The 16891-nt window shown below is 40.5% G+C and overlaps 1 protein-coding gene across 1 annotated transcript in view; it reads right to left on the reverse strand.

Annotated features, from left to right (window-relative positions):
* Positions 1 to 16891, reverse strand: part of cttnbp2 (cortactin binding protein 2) — a 51780-nt gene that overhangs the window by 23663 nt on the left and 11226 nt on the right. Inside the window, exons 3-4 of the mRNA XM_067420543.1 lie at positions 3912 to 4136; positions 609 to 2049 (exon numbers count right to left, since the gene is read on the reverse strand). Coding sequence (XP_067276644.1) covers positions 609 to 2049; positions 3912 to 4136 — 1666 coding nt within the window. The remainder of the gene's footprint in view (positions 1 to 608; positions 2050 to 3911; positions 4137 to 16891) is intronic.

Here is a 16891-nt window from a genome sequence, read left to right on the forward strand (position 1 = left end):
CAAGTGCAAGTCAACCCAAATACAATTATATCTGGTTAGTTGTCAAGAAACGTCTATGAAACCATTGAATGTTTAAAACACATTCTGGGAACAATACCACATTCACAAGTTGCTTTACAGTAGGTCAAACAAAGAAACAGATGGCAGCATGAACACAGTGGAGCAGTTAGTTAAAGACATTGTGGGAAATGGTTAGTGGTGGAACACAGGAGAGGCAGAACCATGCTGTAGGTCAATGGGAGGAAAGGGGAAAGAGCAGCCTCTGGCATCAGCTTCAGAATGGGTTACAGGAAAGACCCCTAGAGACCTGCACCGTCAAGAGAGGGTCAACCTGACCTATTTGTATCTACAAGTGCTTTGGTCAAGAGAATGTCCAGACTTGGATAGGTGCTCTCAAGAATCATACAAATGCTCTAATATTGGTTATGTTGAAGCACTGTGTTTCAACCGGCAGATAACCCTAACAGTATGATACCCCTCTCTTGGCTACTCCGAGTCTATGTCCTCCTCTACTAGAACTTACTGAGAAAAACATCAAAAATGGAAAAGGAGGGGAGTAGAAAGGAGAAGCAGTGAATGTAAGGGTGAAGAACAGAGCACCCTTTTACCTGATGCTGCTGCCAGTGTGCTGCCCGGGTGCTGGGGGCTATGGGACGGAAGACTAGGTGGGTTTATGGAGGGACTAATGACAATGGTAGCTGTGGAGGAGATGGTGACAGGGGGACATTCCACACATGCTGCTGTCGGCTGCTGCCCCCACGGCCAGCCAGTACTGGAAGCACCCACCTGTGACGCAGTCAAGGCTGGGACTGTACTGCCCAAATCTAAGGAGGGCTTTGGAGGAAGCTGAGGGGTGGCAGTTGATTTGGCAAGGCCCACCCCCAGTCCTGTTCCTGGGGACCTGCTGGCTTCACCTACTACTTTGATTGGTGGGTGTGGAGGGGATGGTGTCTGGGACAGTCCTGGTTTTTTTGGTGGGATGGGGGGTGGGTTACCCCTGTCAATGCGGGCCACAGTTGGTGATTTAAGGCCTATCTGGGGGTGGCCTAAACGCCCTGTGAAGGGTCCCCCCTCAGATGTGGAGTGTGGCAAACCAGGCCGAAGGGCTGCAGGGGGTCCCCCTGCTGGCGGGCTTGTGAAGCGGGAGAGAACCTGTGTGACTGTGTGGCGAGCCTGCTGTTTGGCTGCAAAGTTGTCTCGATTTGTGGGGGACAGGTCGCGGGAAGGGGGGCTCTGGTTTGCGTTTCCATTTTGGTCCTGCTCTGAGGCAGAGGGTTGAAATTTGTAACGGGCCGCCTGGACACGGGGACTGACCCCAGTCGGCAAGGTAGCGGACACACCAGGTGAATGTGAGCCATGTGGATGTGTTTGGCCCTCTCCTCCATTTTCTGCCTGAGAGCTCCCGTGGTGTAGCCCCCGTCCAGCACTGGAAGTTTTAGGTAGGTTCATACTAGCATAGGTAGAACTTGTAGGCTTGACTGGGATGGAGAGTGGCACCTTCTTAGCTGCTTCATTTTCATCTGTCTGAGAGGAGACAGTCTTGTAGATGGTTGCCTCAGTGCCCACAGCCACGGATGCCATAGTCTTGGGTTTAACTGTGGCAGATGCTGGGGTGACAGAAGGCAGTGGTGGGGCATCTTTGCATTGCTCAGTTCTTAGCTGCTCCACCTGCTGGCGGAGATTCTCACTTTCAGCCCGCAGCTCCGCAGCCCGTGTCTCCTCACGGCTAAGCCTGGCACGTAGCTGCTCTCGCTCTGTATCAAACTCAGCCAGCTGTTTCTCCATCTCAGCTTCCATCTGTTGGCTACGACGTCGCTCAGATGCCAGTTCTTCCTCTAGTCGTCCCACGGAACGGCCGTCCTGCTCAGTGCGGGATGAGAGCTCGTCAAAGCGCTGGTTCTCTTCAACAACACGAGCGGCTAACTGCTTGCATTCATGCACCAGCGACATCACCACGTGTTTGTTTTTCTCCCGCTCATCCTTCAGCTGAGCCGACAGCTTCCTGTGTTCCTGCTCCAGGCTCTGCAGCTGCAGTTTCTCCATTTCAAGCTAGACAGCAGCAGCAGGGAAAATGTGAGACTCGTAGAAAGCAGATAACACACACAAAAAGCAAGACACTGGTTATTAAACAATTAAAGATACACCAGTCTCTCAGACAAAACTTTGTAAATGACTTTAAAATCAAAGTACAACTAAACGTGGAGAGTTAATCTTAAGTTAACCATACAAAATTATCTGTATATGTTTAAAATCCACCAATTAAGCTTTAATATAGTTCACCCAAAAATGAAATTGATGTCATTAATGACTCACTCTAATGTCGTTCCACACCCGTAAGACCGCCGTTCATCTTCGGAACACAGTTTAAGATATTTTATATTTAGTCCGACAGTGTATCTAAGTGTAGGCACACTAAACTGTCCATGTCCAGAAAGGGAATAAAAACATCAAAGTAGTCCATATGTGACATCAGTTAGTTAATTAGAATCTCTTGAAGCATCTACGACTTTATTCAGCATTGTCTTCTCTTCCACGTTTGTTTTCAAACCTTTAAATAAAGATTCAAACGGTCATGAATCAGCGTATTGATTCAAGATTCGGATCGCCAATGTCACGTGATTTCAGCAGTTTGACACGCGATCCAAATCATGAATGGAGGTCTTACGGGTGTGGAACAACATTAGGGTGAGTCATTAATTACATAATTTTCATTTTTGGGTGAACTAACCCTTTAAGAGATCAGTACTTAAAGTACTGACTGAGCTGATCATATCACTCATGTGAGATAGCAGTTTGATCTTTGAGGTAGCAGTTACTCTTAATATGGTAATCAACAGGGAATTGAAATGTCAAAAAGCAGGTCTACTACTAACATCAACTGTTGAGAATACTACCATCAAATGCAGATAAATATAATACATGCAAAACTTATAGTTAGGAGTACAAGCTTTATTTCCAGAATTTAAGTTGCTTAGCTTATGAATAAATTAATACTTCCCCAGAAATAACAATGAGATAATAAATTATGAGATAATAGAAAACACTTAAACACAGTGGCCAGACAGAATCAGACGCATTTAATGATAGTATCGATTCAATAAGAGAATGGTCAAGTGTTTATTTTTGAAAAAAGAGAGCTCAGTTCAGCCAGTGTCAGTGTAATATGTAAATCTGCATGCTATGTACCTATATATAAACAGTATCTTATAATACATAATAGGCCTATTCTAAAATATAACTGAAGCCACCGAGATGGTGAACACAGCTGATATCTGGTCTGCAGAATTGGTGTGCAGTGAAGTGTCAGGGGTCACTTTAAAAAGAAGCATGCCTGTGTGTGTGTTTTTAAAGTTCAAGGCCTGCACTGATCACGTAGCTAGTAATCTTTGTAGCACTATCTCAAATAGTTAGCTGTATGATTTACGGATGTGTTTGGCAGAGGGTTTTACAGCTTAGCATCCATTTCTCTCCTCTGACACCTCCTTTTCTTCTTCTAAGTAGATACCATTATTGCTTGTTTTGTCTGGTGCTATTTTTCTTACTCTGCTTTTCTGGTATGCATTATGCTTTCATGGAGGTTAGACAAAGTTGATTTTGCCTAAAAGTATTTTTTCCTGTCATCAATTGTGCCAGAACAGTATCAGCATAGATGGTGTAGACACATTACTACACACACCCTAAAAAGACACACAGGTGCACACATTGCATACTAAAGTATATTCCGAGAATAACTAGGAACACCTCAGCAAACCTCTGACAGCAAACTTAATCACGTCAACGTAATCCTACAGAAAAGGATGACTTATTTCAGATAGAATATGTAAATACTCTTGGAATTATTCAAACACAATCCTTTCTGAAGTCCTACCCTGTTAAACATACAGAATACACAATTATCACACAGATCTTACCCTTTTCTGTCTGCTCTCAGCGGCTGAGAGCTGGGCAGACATCCTCTCCTGCATCTTGCGGCAGTGGGCCATAACAGCTTCCAGCACGGTAATGGGGCTCGCGCTAACAGGCCTACGATCCTTTGGTCCCGTTGCTGATTCAAAGTCCCTCTGCAGGGCGAGGAATGGGTCCGTCAGACTGAACTGTCCATATCGCTCCTGCAGGAACACTTCTTTCCTTCGAGCCTGTAAAGAAAATTTACATTTAAAAAATAAATAAATAGTTTTTGCAATAGCTTTGCATTTTCTGTCTGTATCTAATATCACTCAAAATTACTATTGTTCGGACGCACACATACATATAAATATTAAGGCATATTCTAACTAAGGTCTGTAGATTTCTGATACAGGAACACATTATGTAAGCTGTTCTTTTCAGATTTCCAGAAACAGGAAAATTGGCTTAATTTGGTTATGGTAGTCAGGCTATTTTGTTAATTTACATAGTGCTTACATTTAATAGGAATGAGGAATTTCTAATTAATACCTGAACAATCTTGTGCATGTAAAGACAATAAAAAACAGTAAACTTCTAGAGATCAAGAGATAAATACAACTCCAAGCATCATTATGATGCCAATGTGGTACATGTGGGATGCCGGCAAATCATTGTCAAATAACACAGAGCAATTATTACACATTATGTTCTCTGTGATCCATGTACAGTAAGTGGTACAGTAAAAATGTCTTCATGACTTAATCTGCTTTGGCCAAAAGACAAACCTCCAACCTTGCTCGATATCTTATGGGTTTGGGAATATGCTTTGGGAATTGTTTGAGTGTGGGAACTGTACTACTAACTAAGGCAAACTTTAATAACAAAAGAAGCATTTAAGTTCTTCTTCTTTCCGATGCAAAGACACACAGAGACTTCTTAATACAGCTTGACAAGTTGCACTCAAATACATGCACAAAGAACAGGTTAGCACTTTTTCAGGGGTGATCATTAAGTCTGATGTTTAGGTTGTGTTAAGACCCAGCTGGTCATCTCAGCAGGGACAGCAAAGCGTCAACCCTGTCACCCCATGGCAAACAACCAAATACAAATGTGAGGTTTTCCTTGACACAATGATTGACTGTATTTCACTGCAAGGAGATGCTACACAGATTCAGGAGTGAAGCAATCATGTTAACTGTAATTTAGGTCAAGAGGCTAAACAGTTGCATCTTTTTGTACTGTAAATTAATGGTACATTTTGTAAAACTTAAAATGTGCTAGCGTATTTTTTTTCAAGGCAACAACAGCTGCCATTTTCACTCATAATTTTATTATTTTTTTAAATAGTGTAAGACACAGATGCAGTTAAATGACTCATGAATGAATGACTAAGGTATACAGTGTCACAAAACATGCTCAGTGTCAGGCAACCTACTGGGCTGATCTACACTACCCATCTGTCCAGGACAAGTAATGCTATAAAATGAACAAGTAGATCAAATGTGAGGGGTAATCTACAAGTTTACTCTCTACAGGGAGTCTATTTAGCACAGTCTGTGTACTGAAAGCAGGATGAACCATGCAAAGAGCCCAAAGCATCCTGGAGGCAAATGCCTTCACCAAAGAAGGAAATAATCAACATACAGATTTACAAACACACACACACACACACGCACGCACACGCACACACACGCCAACCCTGAGATTGATGACTTCCATTGCAAGTGTCAGGATCGGTTTACTTCTGCTGTGTATCATAGCTTTCAAGGGCATAAAAGTTTGCTAAGTGAGTTGCTTTCAGTCCACTTAACATGAACAGACAGTCTAGAGCTGGACCAGGCTTATTTCATTATGAGTGCAGTCTGCCATATAAGTGGAAAACAAAAGGAAGTGGGTGAGAAAAATTGGAGCCAGCTTCAAATCAAAGGAATGTACATGGAAGGATAATGTTTCAAAAAGATTCACTATGGTCTACAACAGAATATTGATCAAGTGGAAAGGAAGGATTTATTTTCTTCACAAGCCTTAAGGTGGTCATTCCTATTATTTATATCAATTAGTAACTTTTAACCTTGCATTTAATTGATTATGTTGTAATTTAAGGCAGTATAAATTTGTAAAGATTTGAGTGAGTTTGACAAGGGCCAAATTGTGATGGCTAGACGACTGGGTCACATCATCTCCAAAACTGCAGCTCTTGTGGGGTGTTCCCGGTCTGCAGTGGTCAGTCTCTACCAAAAGTGGTCCAAGGGAAGAACAGTGGTGAACCGGCGACAGGGTCATGGGCGGCCAAGGCTCATTGATGCACGTGTGGAGCGAAGGCTGACCCGCGTGGTCTGAGCAAACAGATGAGCTACTGTAGCTCAAATTGCACAAGAAGTTAATGCTGGTTCTGACAGAAAGGTGTCAGCATACACAGTCCATCACATTTAGTTGCGTATGGGACTGCATAGCCACAGACCAGTCAGGGTGCCCATGCTTACCCCTGTCCATAACCGAAAGCACTAGTGGGCACGTAAACATCGTAACTGGAATACGGAGCTATTGAAGAAGGTGGTCTGGTCTGATGAATCACATTTATATATACTATATACTATATACATACATACAAAGGGTCAACATTTTTAAAGAATGCTTTCAGCACCTTGCTGAATCAATGCCACGTAGAATTAAGGCAGTTCTGAAGGTGAAAGGGGGTCAAACACTGTATTAGTATGGTGTTCCTAATAATCCTTTAGGTGAAAACACATTTTAATTAGAACCTTCACAATTTTAGAGACCGACTTATTGACCAAGATGTTTTTACCAACATGAATAGCCAGTCTTTCATTTTTAGAAGCTAACATGATAACTTCTAAAGCTGACTGGGAACACAGCAAATAGGGCAAAGTCTACTAAATAAAAACAAATGTGATTCCCATCTTTAAAATGTGTAAGTTTGTCCCATATGTAAGTTCATAGACATATGAAAATGTACTTCAGCAGAGTAGGAATGACTCAGCACAGCATGAGCACAGCTGACAGAGAAACTGAGAAAATTAAAACATCCTCCAGTTATTCTGACCAACAACTGTAAAGGACCTAGTAAACATTGCAAAGTCTTGAGGAAAAGAGAGCAGGGGATCGTGAAGAGGGGGTTGAGGGAGAGACAGCTCAAGAGAGAGAGCAAGAGATCTAAAGAGATGAGAATCTGGAGGCGGGAGAAATGTCTGTGTGTCATGGCAGATAGAGAATGGAGGGCTTTGAGATTCTCAGCCATCTGGCACTTTCCTCTAGGCTTTCACAAATCTCTTCTATAATCACAGAGGCTGTGCCGTCCCTCCCCCTCCTTATGTACTACTTTAATCTGTCCATCATGGGGGTCAGGAGCAACACACAACACATTGCATGGTTTGAAGGGTAAAGATGATCAAAGATCAGCATTCTTGTTCAAAGTAAAAGGCGGCGCTAAGGTGAAGAAAACTATCCACAAATCAACAAAGAAGAGTAATGTCTAACTGTAGAGATGGGTATAATTATTGTCTGCAAAACAACAGAATAAAGCTGCTTTGTACTTTGCACTTCTGTTAATACTAAACTAATGCTTTAGTTAGTTATAATGAGGCCATGATTTAGTTGTCACTTTCCATTATACTGTAGAAAGAGATTTAAGTCGTTTAGGACATCAGGCATAAATTTCTATTTTGCTGCAGCAATTTATTATGACAGCTACAGGGTAAAAACCCTCACTTCAGGCCAGAATTTAACTTAGCAAAATTACAAGAAGATTATTAAAAGAGCCCACTTAATATAATACATATGATGTAATAATGCAATACAAGTCAAAATTTTGCTTTACAAGAGCATGTTTCACTCTCGCACTTTCATTTTAAAGCGTTAATTTAGCCAAAAATGTAGATTCTGCCAACATTTACTCACCTTCATAAGATAGCTTTTCTTTCTTCTGCAGAACACACATTTTATTTGAAGAGCGATGGTAACCAAATAACATTGGAACCCATTCACCAACATTTTTAGAAATAAAAAAGAGACATTTCTCAAAATACCCTAACCCTTCTTTTATGTTCCACAAAAGAAGAAAAAAAAAGGTTTGGAACAACGTCAAGGTGAGTAACTTATGGCGGAATTGTTATTTTTGAACTAACTATCCCTTTAATATATTTTGACAGGCATATGCTAATATTCGTCCATATCATAGCAATTTGTGAGTTTTGTTTCTGGCATCCAAATGGAGGGAAAGCGGGAAAAATCATATTGCCCATTAAATGCCAAGCCAAGGTTATTTGTATAGCTAGGTGTCCTAATCTGACTAAAAGACAAGAAACCCTGTTGAAACTTCACATACACTCTCTGTCAGGTTGAGCTTAAATTGTGTACACGGGTCTCCTGGTGGAGTTCAGGCAGGTCTCTGGTATTATTAGCATTAACCTTTACAGGCACGCGCTGGCTAAGTGAGGGGTCCAGGGCACACTGCCAAAAGGGAAAAGGCACTGAAAATGAGCAGAGAGAAAGAGAGAGAGGGAGGAGGAGGACAAAGACGGTTTGAGGGGAGTGACAAGAGATGACTAACCAAGGTGAGAAAGAGCCAATATACTTTTTCCCTGTGAAATCCACTTCATAAATCCATCACAGCTGAATAAAATGTTGCTTTTAGTTTTAAATATTATGAAAATATTTTTCTGTTCAAAGTTGAAGTATCGAGTCACTATCGAGCTAACCCCATTGCAAGTTATAAAGTAAGTCTCTAAGGGAGACACAAACCCCCAAAAGAGACAGGGGCAGTTGTGGACTACTGGTTAGAGAGTCGGACTTGTAACTCAAAGGTTGTCCTTGGCTTGAGCAATACGGCTTGCGCCATAGTGAATGGCTGCCTAATGCTCCAGGTGTGTGTGTCCATGGCTTGTAGTGTGCGTGTTCACTACTCACTGCTCCTAATGTGTGTGCACTAACTTTGATGCGTTAAATGCAAAGGGTTTGATGGGTTAAATGCCCTTTTGTCACTTCACTTCTTCACTTCAGACATATTACACTGACTAGTAGAGGTTAGCCCATATGTAAGGTTTTTTTGTGAGAGAAACTGCTTTTTCTGTGTCTCTTCTGTTTGAATGTGAGTGCATGTCCAAAGACTCACAAGGGGCCTTTCAATTAGATCAACACAGAGCTGGCTTTGTGGGCCAAGGACTTCCGCAGCTCTCCTAACCCAAATGCGAGTTCAAAAGGCATCAGGCTAATGGAGGGCGAAAGGGGAACGGAGAAGACGTTTTGTCTTGTGACAGTCACATCGCACACAATATTAAAAGTAGAAGAGACTCTGAGTCAGATATTTTTCTGGGATGGTATAGAGCCTGTGTATTGTTTGGTTTTGGTAGAAAATTATGGCACTAAGGGTTTTATTCAGGCAGCTAAAGGGAGAAGACACAGGGTCCACAGGGGGAGAGAGAATCTGGGCAACCAAGCGGTCCCTACAGACCATCCCACCCCCAATATCAACCACCATCTGTCCTATCGCATAAGGACAACCCTTAGTGCCTAAGGTCAAAAATGAATATGCATCATGAAAATGCATCATTTAAATTAAAGTATTTAAAATAATACTTTTAGTCACCATTCTGTTGTTCAAAAGTGACAGGAAAGACATTTCAAATAAATGATTTTCTTTTTGAACTTTCTATTCCTCAAAGAATCCTGAAAAAAACATTAAAGGGTTACTTCAGCGATTTACCCTATGGCTTTATATCAGTAGAAACCTTGTAGTATATTCGAATAATTGCCCCACCCCCCACCCCTCCCTGAGACATGAGATTTATGTATTTTATTTGTCCTCCGATGATGCAAATATCGTAATTTTGCATCATTGGAGGATTTTTGGGCCAGAGGCTAAAGACTACAGCTAGTAGGAGCTATTTCTGCATGTTTTCAACCCGTCCATGGGAGGTGGGATCACACTCACAGCTCACTCAGCTCGGGCAGCTGCAAGGATTCATGTAAACAGAGCGGCGGAACAAAGTGAGTCTTTCAACTTTTCAAAATAATTCCTATGAAAGTTACGCTTCCAAAGGCATGAACTGAAAAAGCGCCAGACTGAACACGTATTGTGAATTTATGCCGCGGCCGCGCTTACCTCAGCTCTAGTGATGAATGTAATCTGACTTTTGCTGCGTTTGTGCCGTGACTCTCATTCGGCTCACTCACACATTATTGAACAGACACTTCAGTTTTTAACTGTAGTGTCTGTTCTCTAACGGAACTGATTTTATGAAAATGAACCTACGGGGAAAGTGATCCAGCAATCCAGTAGCGGTGGGAGTGGCCTCGTAGGACAGCGAAGCATTCTGGGAGTCGTTATCTTTCATCACCATGAGACAAAAATACATTTTCTGTCTTTTCTCAGTCTAGAAGGCACCATCCAAAATCCAAAATAATTTTACATTTCTACTACATTAATGACCCAGTTTAAATACAAAGCTTAATGCTAAATCACTGAAGTAACTCTTTAAGCAACGCAACTGTTTCTGCACTGATAATAATAAGAGAACCAAATCCAAAAGCATATTATAATGATTTCTGAAGGACCATGTTGAAAATGTGATCAGCTCACTTCAGAGGATGTGATACAAACATTATTCTCATGACATCTGTTCAAGCAAAATACAGTAAATGACATTGTGCCGTTTGTCAATTCTCTATTAAAAGTAGCAATTGAATTGATGAGATGCAGCTGAGTGAAGCAGAACTGACAGAGTTAGAGACAAAATCAATAACAAACAATTTAGGCAATGAGGAAAACCTGTACATTTAATTACAAGCTGTCTATAAACACTACTCAGCAGGGAATGTCAAAACGAAGGAAAAACAGTGAAGCGAATCTCTACTGAGAGGAATGAAAGTCGCCATCAAAATAACAAGACACTGATGTAATATAGAGACATTACTACATACAGCACTGCTCACGAAGTAAAGCGGAGCTGTCAGACACCCACATGCATACTCACATCTGGGTCAGAATTGTATTAGGCTCACGGTGCTGATTTACTCTCACACACACACGCACACACACACGTTTGTTTTTGTGACATATGGGGACATTCCATAGGGGTAATGGCTTTTATACGGTACAGACAGTATTTTCTATCCCCTTACACTACCCCTACCCCTTAGCCTACCCATCACAGGAAACATTCTGCATTTTTACTCTCAACAACAACAACAAAAAAACTCATCCTGTATGATTTATAAGCATTTTGAAAAGTGGGGACATGGCCAATGTCCTCATATTTCACCCTCTCCTTGTAATACCTATGTCATACCCATGTCATTATACACATTTGTATCCTCATATGTCACAGACCCCCCCCCCCCAAACACACACACACACACACACACACACACACACACACACACACACACACACACACACACACACACACACACACATTGGCCTCCCTTTGGGATTTACTTATGGAAAGCCTGTCATGCTTTTGCTGCATATATCCCAAATGCAGAATGACATCTTCTATATGGGTGAGCAGGAGACAGGGTTAGATCCAGCCATATTTAAAGATAAGGATTTGACCTGGATTAAATTCATACATAGACTCAAGCACACATAATGTTCCTGTATGTTACATAAATGTGTACCACTTGGGGCATTTTTCCGTACTGTGAACAATGTGAAGCAATGAATCACGACCGACCCTGATTTTCCCTTCCTGTCAAAGTCGAAGCAACATGGCTCAAACATCTGAGTTCAGCCCCACAAGGAGCTCTTACATAAACAGGTCACAGCGGTGGCTCACTGGCATTTACAGAAGAGAAAAGCACCGTAACGTGAAAAATTCTTTGGATTTTTTTTAAGAGAAGCAGCTCCGAAGCAGTTGCCACAAATGAGTGAATCATCAAATCACAAGGTGGCGGCAAAGCTAGGTACCCTTAGAGTGCTATAGTGACAAGTGCCTGTTAAGCATACATTGAGGTTTTCACACAAACAAAAGCATACATTAACTTCCTCACAGGATGCACTTAGGAAGATTAAACCACATGCCACAACCGCACATAAAAGCAAGACACCTGCTGATTGGCTGCGAAAGCAAATTCCATTATTTACAGTGGAATTTACAGTGTACTCATGAGTACCAGCGCATTACAGAATTCTCCTTTGCATTTAGAGACAGAGGTCCTAAAATTGTGATTTTGTATGTTTTTTTTTTTTTTAAAAAGTCTCCTAGGCTACTTTCACACTGTAGCCTTAAGGCATTTTACATACTCTGCAAGAACAGAGAAAAACGTTCTCGCTCCCAAGGCTACGAGAAAAAAAAAGACGTCATTTTGTTTTTGCAGCAATGGTTTGGGAGTTTGGCAGCTTGTTCTCAATTTTTTTCTTGTGGGTGCCTGAGAACTATTATGTGATTGGTCAGAAATGTTAAGTGGGCGGGGTTAATGCAGAGAAACGGACATGTTCGGCACCTGGTTCCTCGTGAAGTATGGAATATACTGGCCAGAACAAACTTTTCTCTTGTTCTTGCCTCCTCGAGAAAACTGAACAATTCCTTTGTTCTTGTAGAGTATGTACCAAGCTTTAGTGCTCAAATCCGATGTATTACTCCAGTTTTTTATTTAAATAGCTGTTCACATTGTTGCTTTAAATGTGACCAATATTAAATATCTAGTATGACTAGATCATGGTCCTCCTGAACAGACTTCCAAAAGAACGCCAAAAAGACGTCACAGCATGCTATCATATGGAAGTAAACAGAGAACATTAAATTAAAGGGATAGTTCACCCAAAAATGAAAATGTTATGTTTAACTGCTTACCCCCAGGGCATCCAAGATGTAGGTTAGTTTCTTCAGTAGAACATAAATGAAGATTTTTAACTCCAATCGTTGCACTGTGCCAGTCATATAATGCATGTCAATGGGGTGTTTTTCTCTGAGAGTCAGTATAAGAGTAAAAAACAAATCCATATTAAACCCTGCGGCTCATGACGATACATTTATGTCTTAAAACACAAAACAATCGGTTTCGTCGAAAACAGTATTCATGTTATTTTTTTACCTCATAGCAGACAAATCTCATCTAGTATTCCCTAGCGCCAGTACTTCCGCCAGAGAAGGTCAAACCCCAGCGTGATCATAGATATATATATTTCTATGATCTACGGTCGAATGAGGCATCTATGAACACATATCTATGATCGTGCCTTCATTTTGACCTTTGCCGAAAGTAATGGTGTTGGGAATACTGGATGAGATTCGTCTGATACGAGGTAAAAAAAATACCATAAATACTGTTTGGTTTCTCACACAAACCGATCGTTTTGTGTCTTAACACATCAATGTGTCGCCACAAGCCACAGGTTTTAATATGGATTCCTATGTGTATGTGTTTTTTACTCTCATAGTGACTCCAGAAAAAAAAAAAAAAAAAAAAAAACATTGACATGCATTATATGACTGGCACAGTGCAACGATTGGAGTTAAAAATCTTCATTTGTGTTCTACTGAAGAAACAAAGACACCTACATCTTGGATGCCCTGGGGGTAAACATCAAATTTTCATTTTTGGGTGAACTATCCCTCTAAGTGATTACATGTTTATTTATAGTATTGCGGAAGCCAGTGAATTTATGTGCAGGCAATATTTTTTTTTAAAACAAGGATGCAAAAAAAGAGAGAGCTTTAAACATTTATGATATGAGCCCTCAAGTATTACTTGTATATAGAGCTGTCACTGTAATACTTATAAGTTCTGACACACTGTCACTAACTACTTTTCGAAACTGATAACTTTGGGTATGTAAAATCTTTAAAGAGACTCATCGTGATGAGTGCAGAATCGTGACGAATGTTGCTCTAGAGTAGAGTGACCTAAGAGGTTGCTCAAATACGTATGGAAGTGGCCCTAAAGTGGTTTGTGTCATGAAAAAACAGATCCAAGTCACATATGAGCAATTTTTTTTTTAGAAAAATGGTATTTGGGCCACATTTACCTGCAGTCTGAATATATCAAGGGACCTAATTTCTCAGATATCCCCCCAGATATGAGGAGTATTTATAGTCACGTCATTATATAAGACAGCCATACATCCTTTAATTATTTAACAGTTGAATGCATGAGGGTTTGGTTGGGGGATGGTGTTTTTTCTTCTTCTCACCGAGTCATTGAAACAGAACTTGAGAGGGTTTCAGTGCATTTCCTCCTCTAGATCGACAGGCACTGCTGGAACGCTAAAACTGGTCATGTCTCTCTAATGATGTTTGTGGGCTATTTTAATGACCCTCTCCAATGAACTACATTTCTGTGTGGTGCTCCACAGACCAATCTAAGAAAAGCCAATAAACATGTCAAACCCATAGCCTGCCCACAACCTTACAGATTCAGATATGCAAGTTTCCTCAAGTAAAAAAAAAAGAAAGAAAAAGCATTCTTGCTCATAATGAGTATGTATCATATAACCATTCGGTAACCTCAAAACATTACCATATCTATGCTATTTTCATTTTACACAAAGCAAGAATTCTCAAGAGTCAGACCATGTATGCGTCACATAAAGAGCGTCTTCTATCTGAACTGCAATGTAGGCAGCTCCATTTTGAGTGACACTATTTGTTTTTCTCAAGCAGCTAAAATAAGCTCAAAATGGATGACTAATTTTTCATAAATATGTCGGCTTAGTTCAAACAGCCAATGAAAATAGGACTGCACTATACAGTATACTGCAAATATGACACCAGTCCAAGAAATCAATAACTGACATGATAAAAAATTCAGGAAATAAAAAAGTTATTCATCGCTTTTAAGCAATATCCATGCCCGAGGAGTTCACCATACATTATACATGTCTTCTCAGCCTTCAGGGTAGCTTAGTAGTACAAACGTGTTTATTTTAAGGATGTACTTAGTGTAGTCTGAGAGGAAGTGCGAGTCTGTGCCACAATTTTGGCTCGATAGTAAATTCTGTGACATAAACAGTACAGAAATTCAAGAATGAAGAGAAAGTATTTTAAAGCATAGTGAAATCAAATCTTGAGGTCTGTGGCGTTTAGTCCGTGTCTGTTAGCGCTGTAAAGCCATATATTTGTTATTTTACTCATAACTCTTGTAGTAAATAAAATGGTCTTTCACACAGAACACAATGGAGTGGAATATCAAAAGGTGAACTTGTGTAAAAACACGTTTTTTTATGTCATCATACTTGATCATTCAACTATTCGTGTAACTGTATTTAAATAGGGGAAACGTGGAGGTGTTTGGTACTTCTAACTTGATCTCTGTTTGGTACCGTAGTGAATGAACTGGGCTTAGTGGGCTAAGCTAAATGCTATCAGATCGTCACCGCGTGTCAGAGCGATAAAGTGCACGCACTCAGATGAGAGAGGTATGTATCAACTCGTCTTAGTTAAGGGAATAACATAGTTTAACATGAAAAAGTGGTGAAGTATCCCTTTAACTTGATGGTCATGTCTGGTGTAGACACAGTGTTACGGAAGAATGGACCAAAGATGGACTCATCCTGCACTACAGATTTGTGTCCAATCAAATGCCCCCTAGAAGGTGACAGTCCCTCCCCCTAAAACCACCATCAATCGACTTGATCGGATGATTATTTTGAGATGTCCCATTCAAACTTCATGTTTGAAAAAGAAACAAGTCAACAAAATAAAACAAAATTGCATGGCATAAGGATAAGAAGTCAAAAGGATTTAGAAACCATGTTTTTACTTCATAATAGAGATGTCTGGCCATCTTCATGAGAAGATAACTAAGGTTCCTAGCAAACATTTGGACGTTTAATGACCATTGAAAAAACATCCCTCTGAAACGTCCCATCATGGATGAAAAATATAGTTCAAAAATGAAAGTTGCACGGATGTATCTAAATGCATTTTTAGGAAATGTTCTGTCACATATCCGATTTATGCCATCCTACTGCAACTATTTTTGTCCAAGGACACAATGTTGCAGTCGGCCCAATGTTTGCTGGGTTGTCATAAAACCTCGGCTCTGACAACAACAGAGAGTTTGATGAAATAGAAGTAACTGGCAGCAGACCAGTAACTGGCACATGAAGTGACTAAACTGCCATTCGGCTCTCAGTGAGAAACAGCACGGCCTCATCCACGCTGACTTTTTAAACGATGAGTATTCAGCTCCTGCCTCATTTCAGTTTGGCTATTAAATTTTGAGGAAGGAAAAACAAAGGTGGTGGGGCTAAGTGGTTAAAGAATCTGGGATGGCCACCCAGAGGTTGTAGGTTTAAATCTCAGACAGGATGATTAGGGGCTCTCAGACAACAGCGCAAGATGGAACATGATGGCCAAAGATGGAATGGGATGCATTTAAAGGCTGCCCGTTTTAAGGGTAAGCAAGGACACTTACCTTTCTTCTCTCCAAGGACTACAGACAGCAATTTGTATGCTAGCAGGATCTTGTCTCAGCCTAATTTCAGAACAGCGTCATATCTCCTCAGACAGTGGGAAGGACAAAACGGCCCCAGAAGGGCTACACATCGACAAAGGCCTGCTTGTGCTGGATATCCCTGATGTCTATCACAATGTCTCTAACCCATCATGACTACAATGTAGAGTAACAAAAATATACTGTAATGACCACTTACCGTATATCTACTTATTTGAACTGGGATGATTGTACCTTTTTAAGTCATTCACTTTACAAATAACACTAATATGCTATTAATTTAATTCACCTTTGCTGAATAAAAGTATTATTATTATTTTTTTACTACTTACCCCAAACTTTTAAACAGTAGTTTAACTATAGATTTTTTTTTTCTCAAACAATACTTTTTGCAAATAAGACTGTTAGAGATGGTACATATTTTGTTTTGCATGGTACTGTCAGCTGTCAAAACATAAAAAATACAAAAATAATGGTGGTGGTGAAAATTAGACATAGCAGCACATCATTTTTTGTACAGCACAAAATGACATTCAACAGAATGTATTCTCATGTCTCAGTTTTAATTTGTGTCAAATAAAAAATG

Source organism: Pseudorasbora parva, chromosome 16 (genome assembly GCF_024679245.1).
Source record: "Pseudorasbora parva isolate DD20220531a chromosome 16, ASM2467924v1, whole genome shotgun sequence".
NCBI lineage: Eukaryota > Metazoa > Chordata > Actinopteri > Cypriniformes > Gobionidae > Pseudorasbora > Pseudorasbora parva.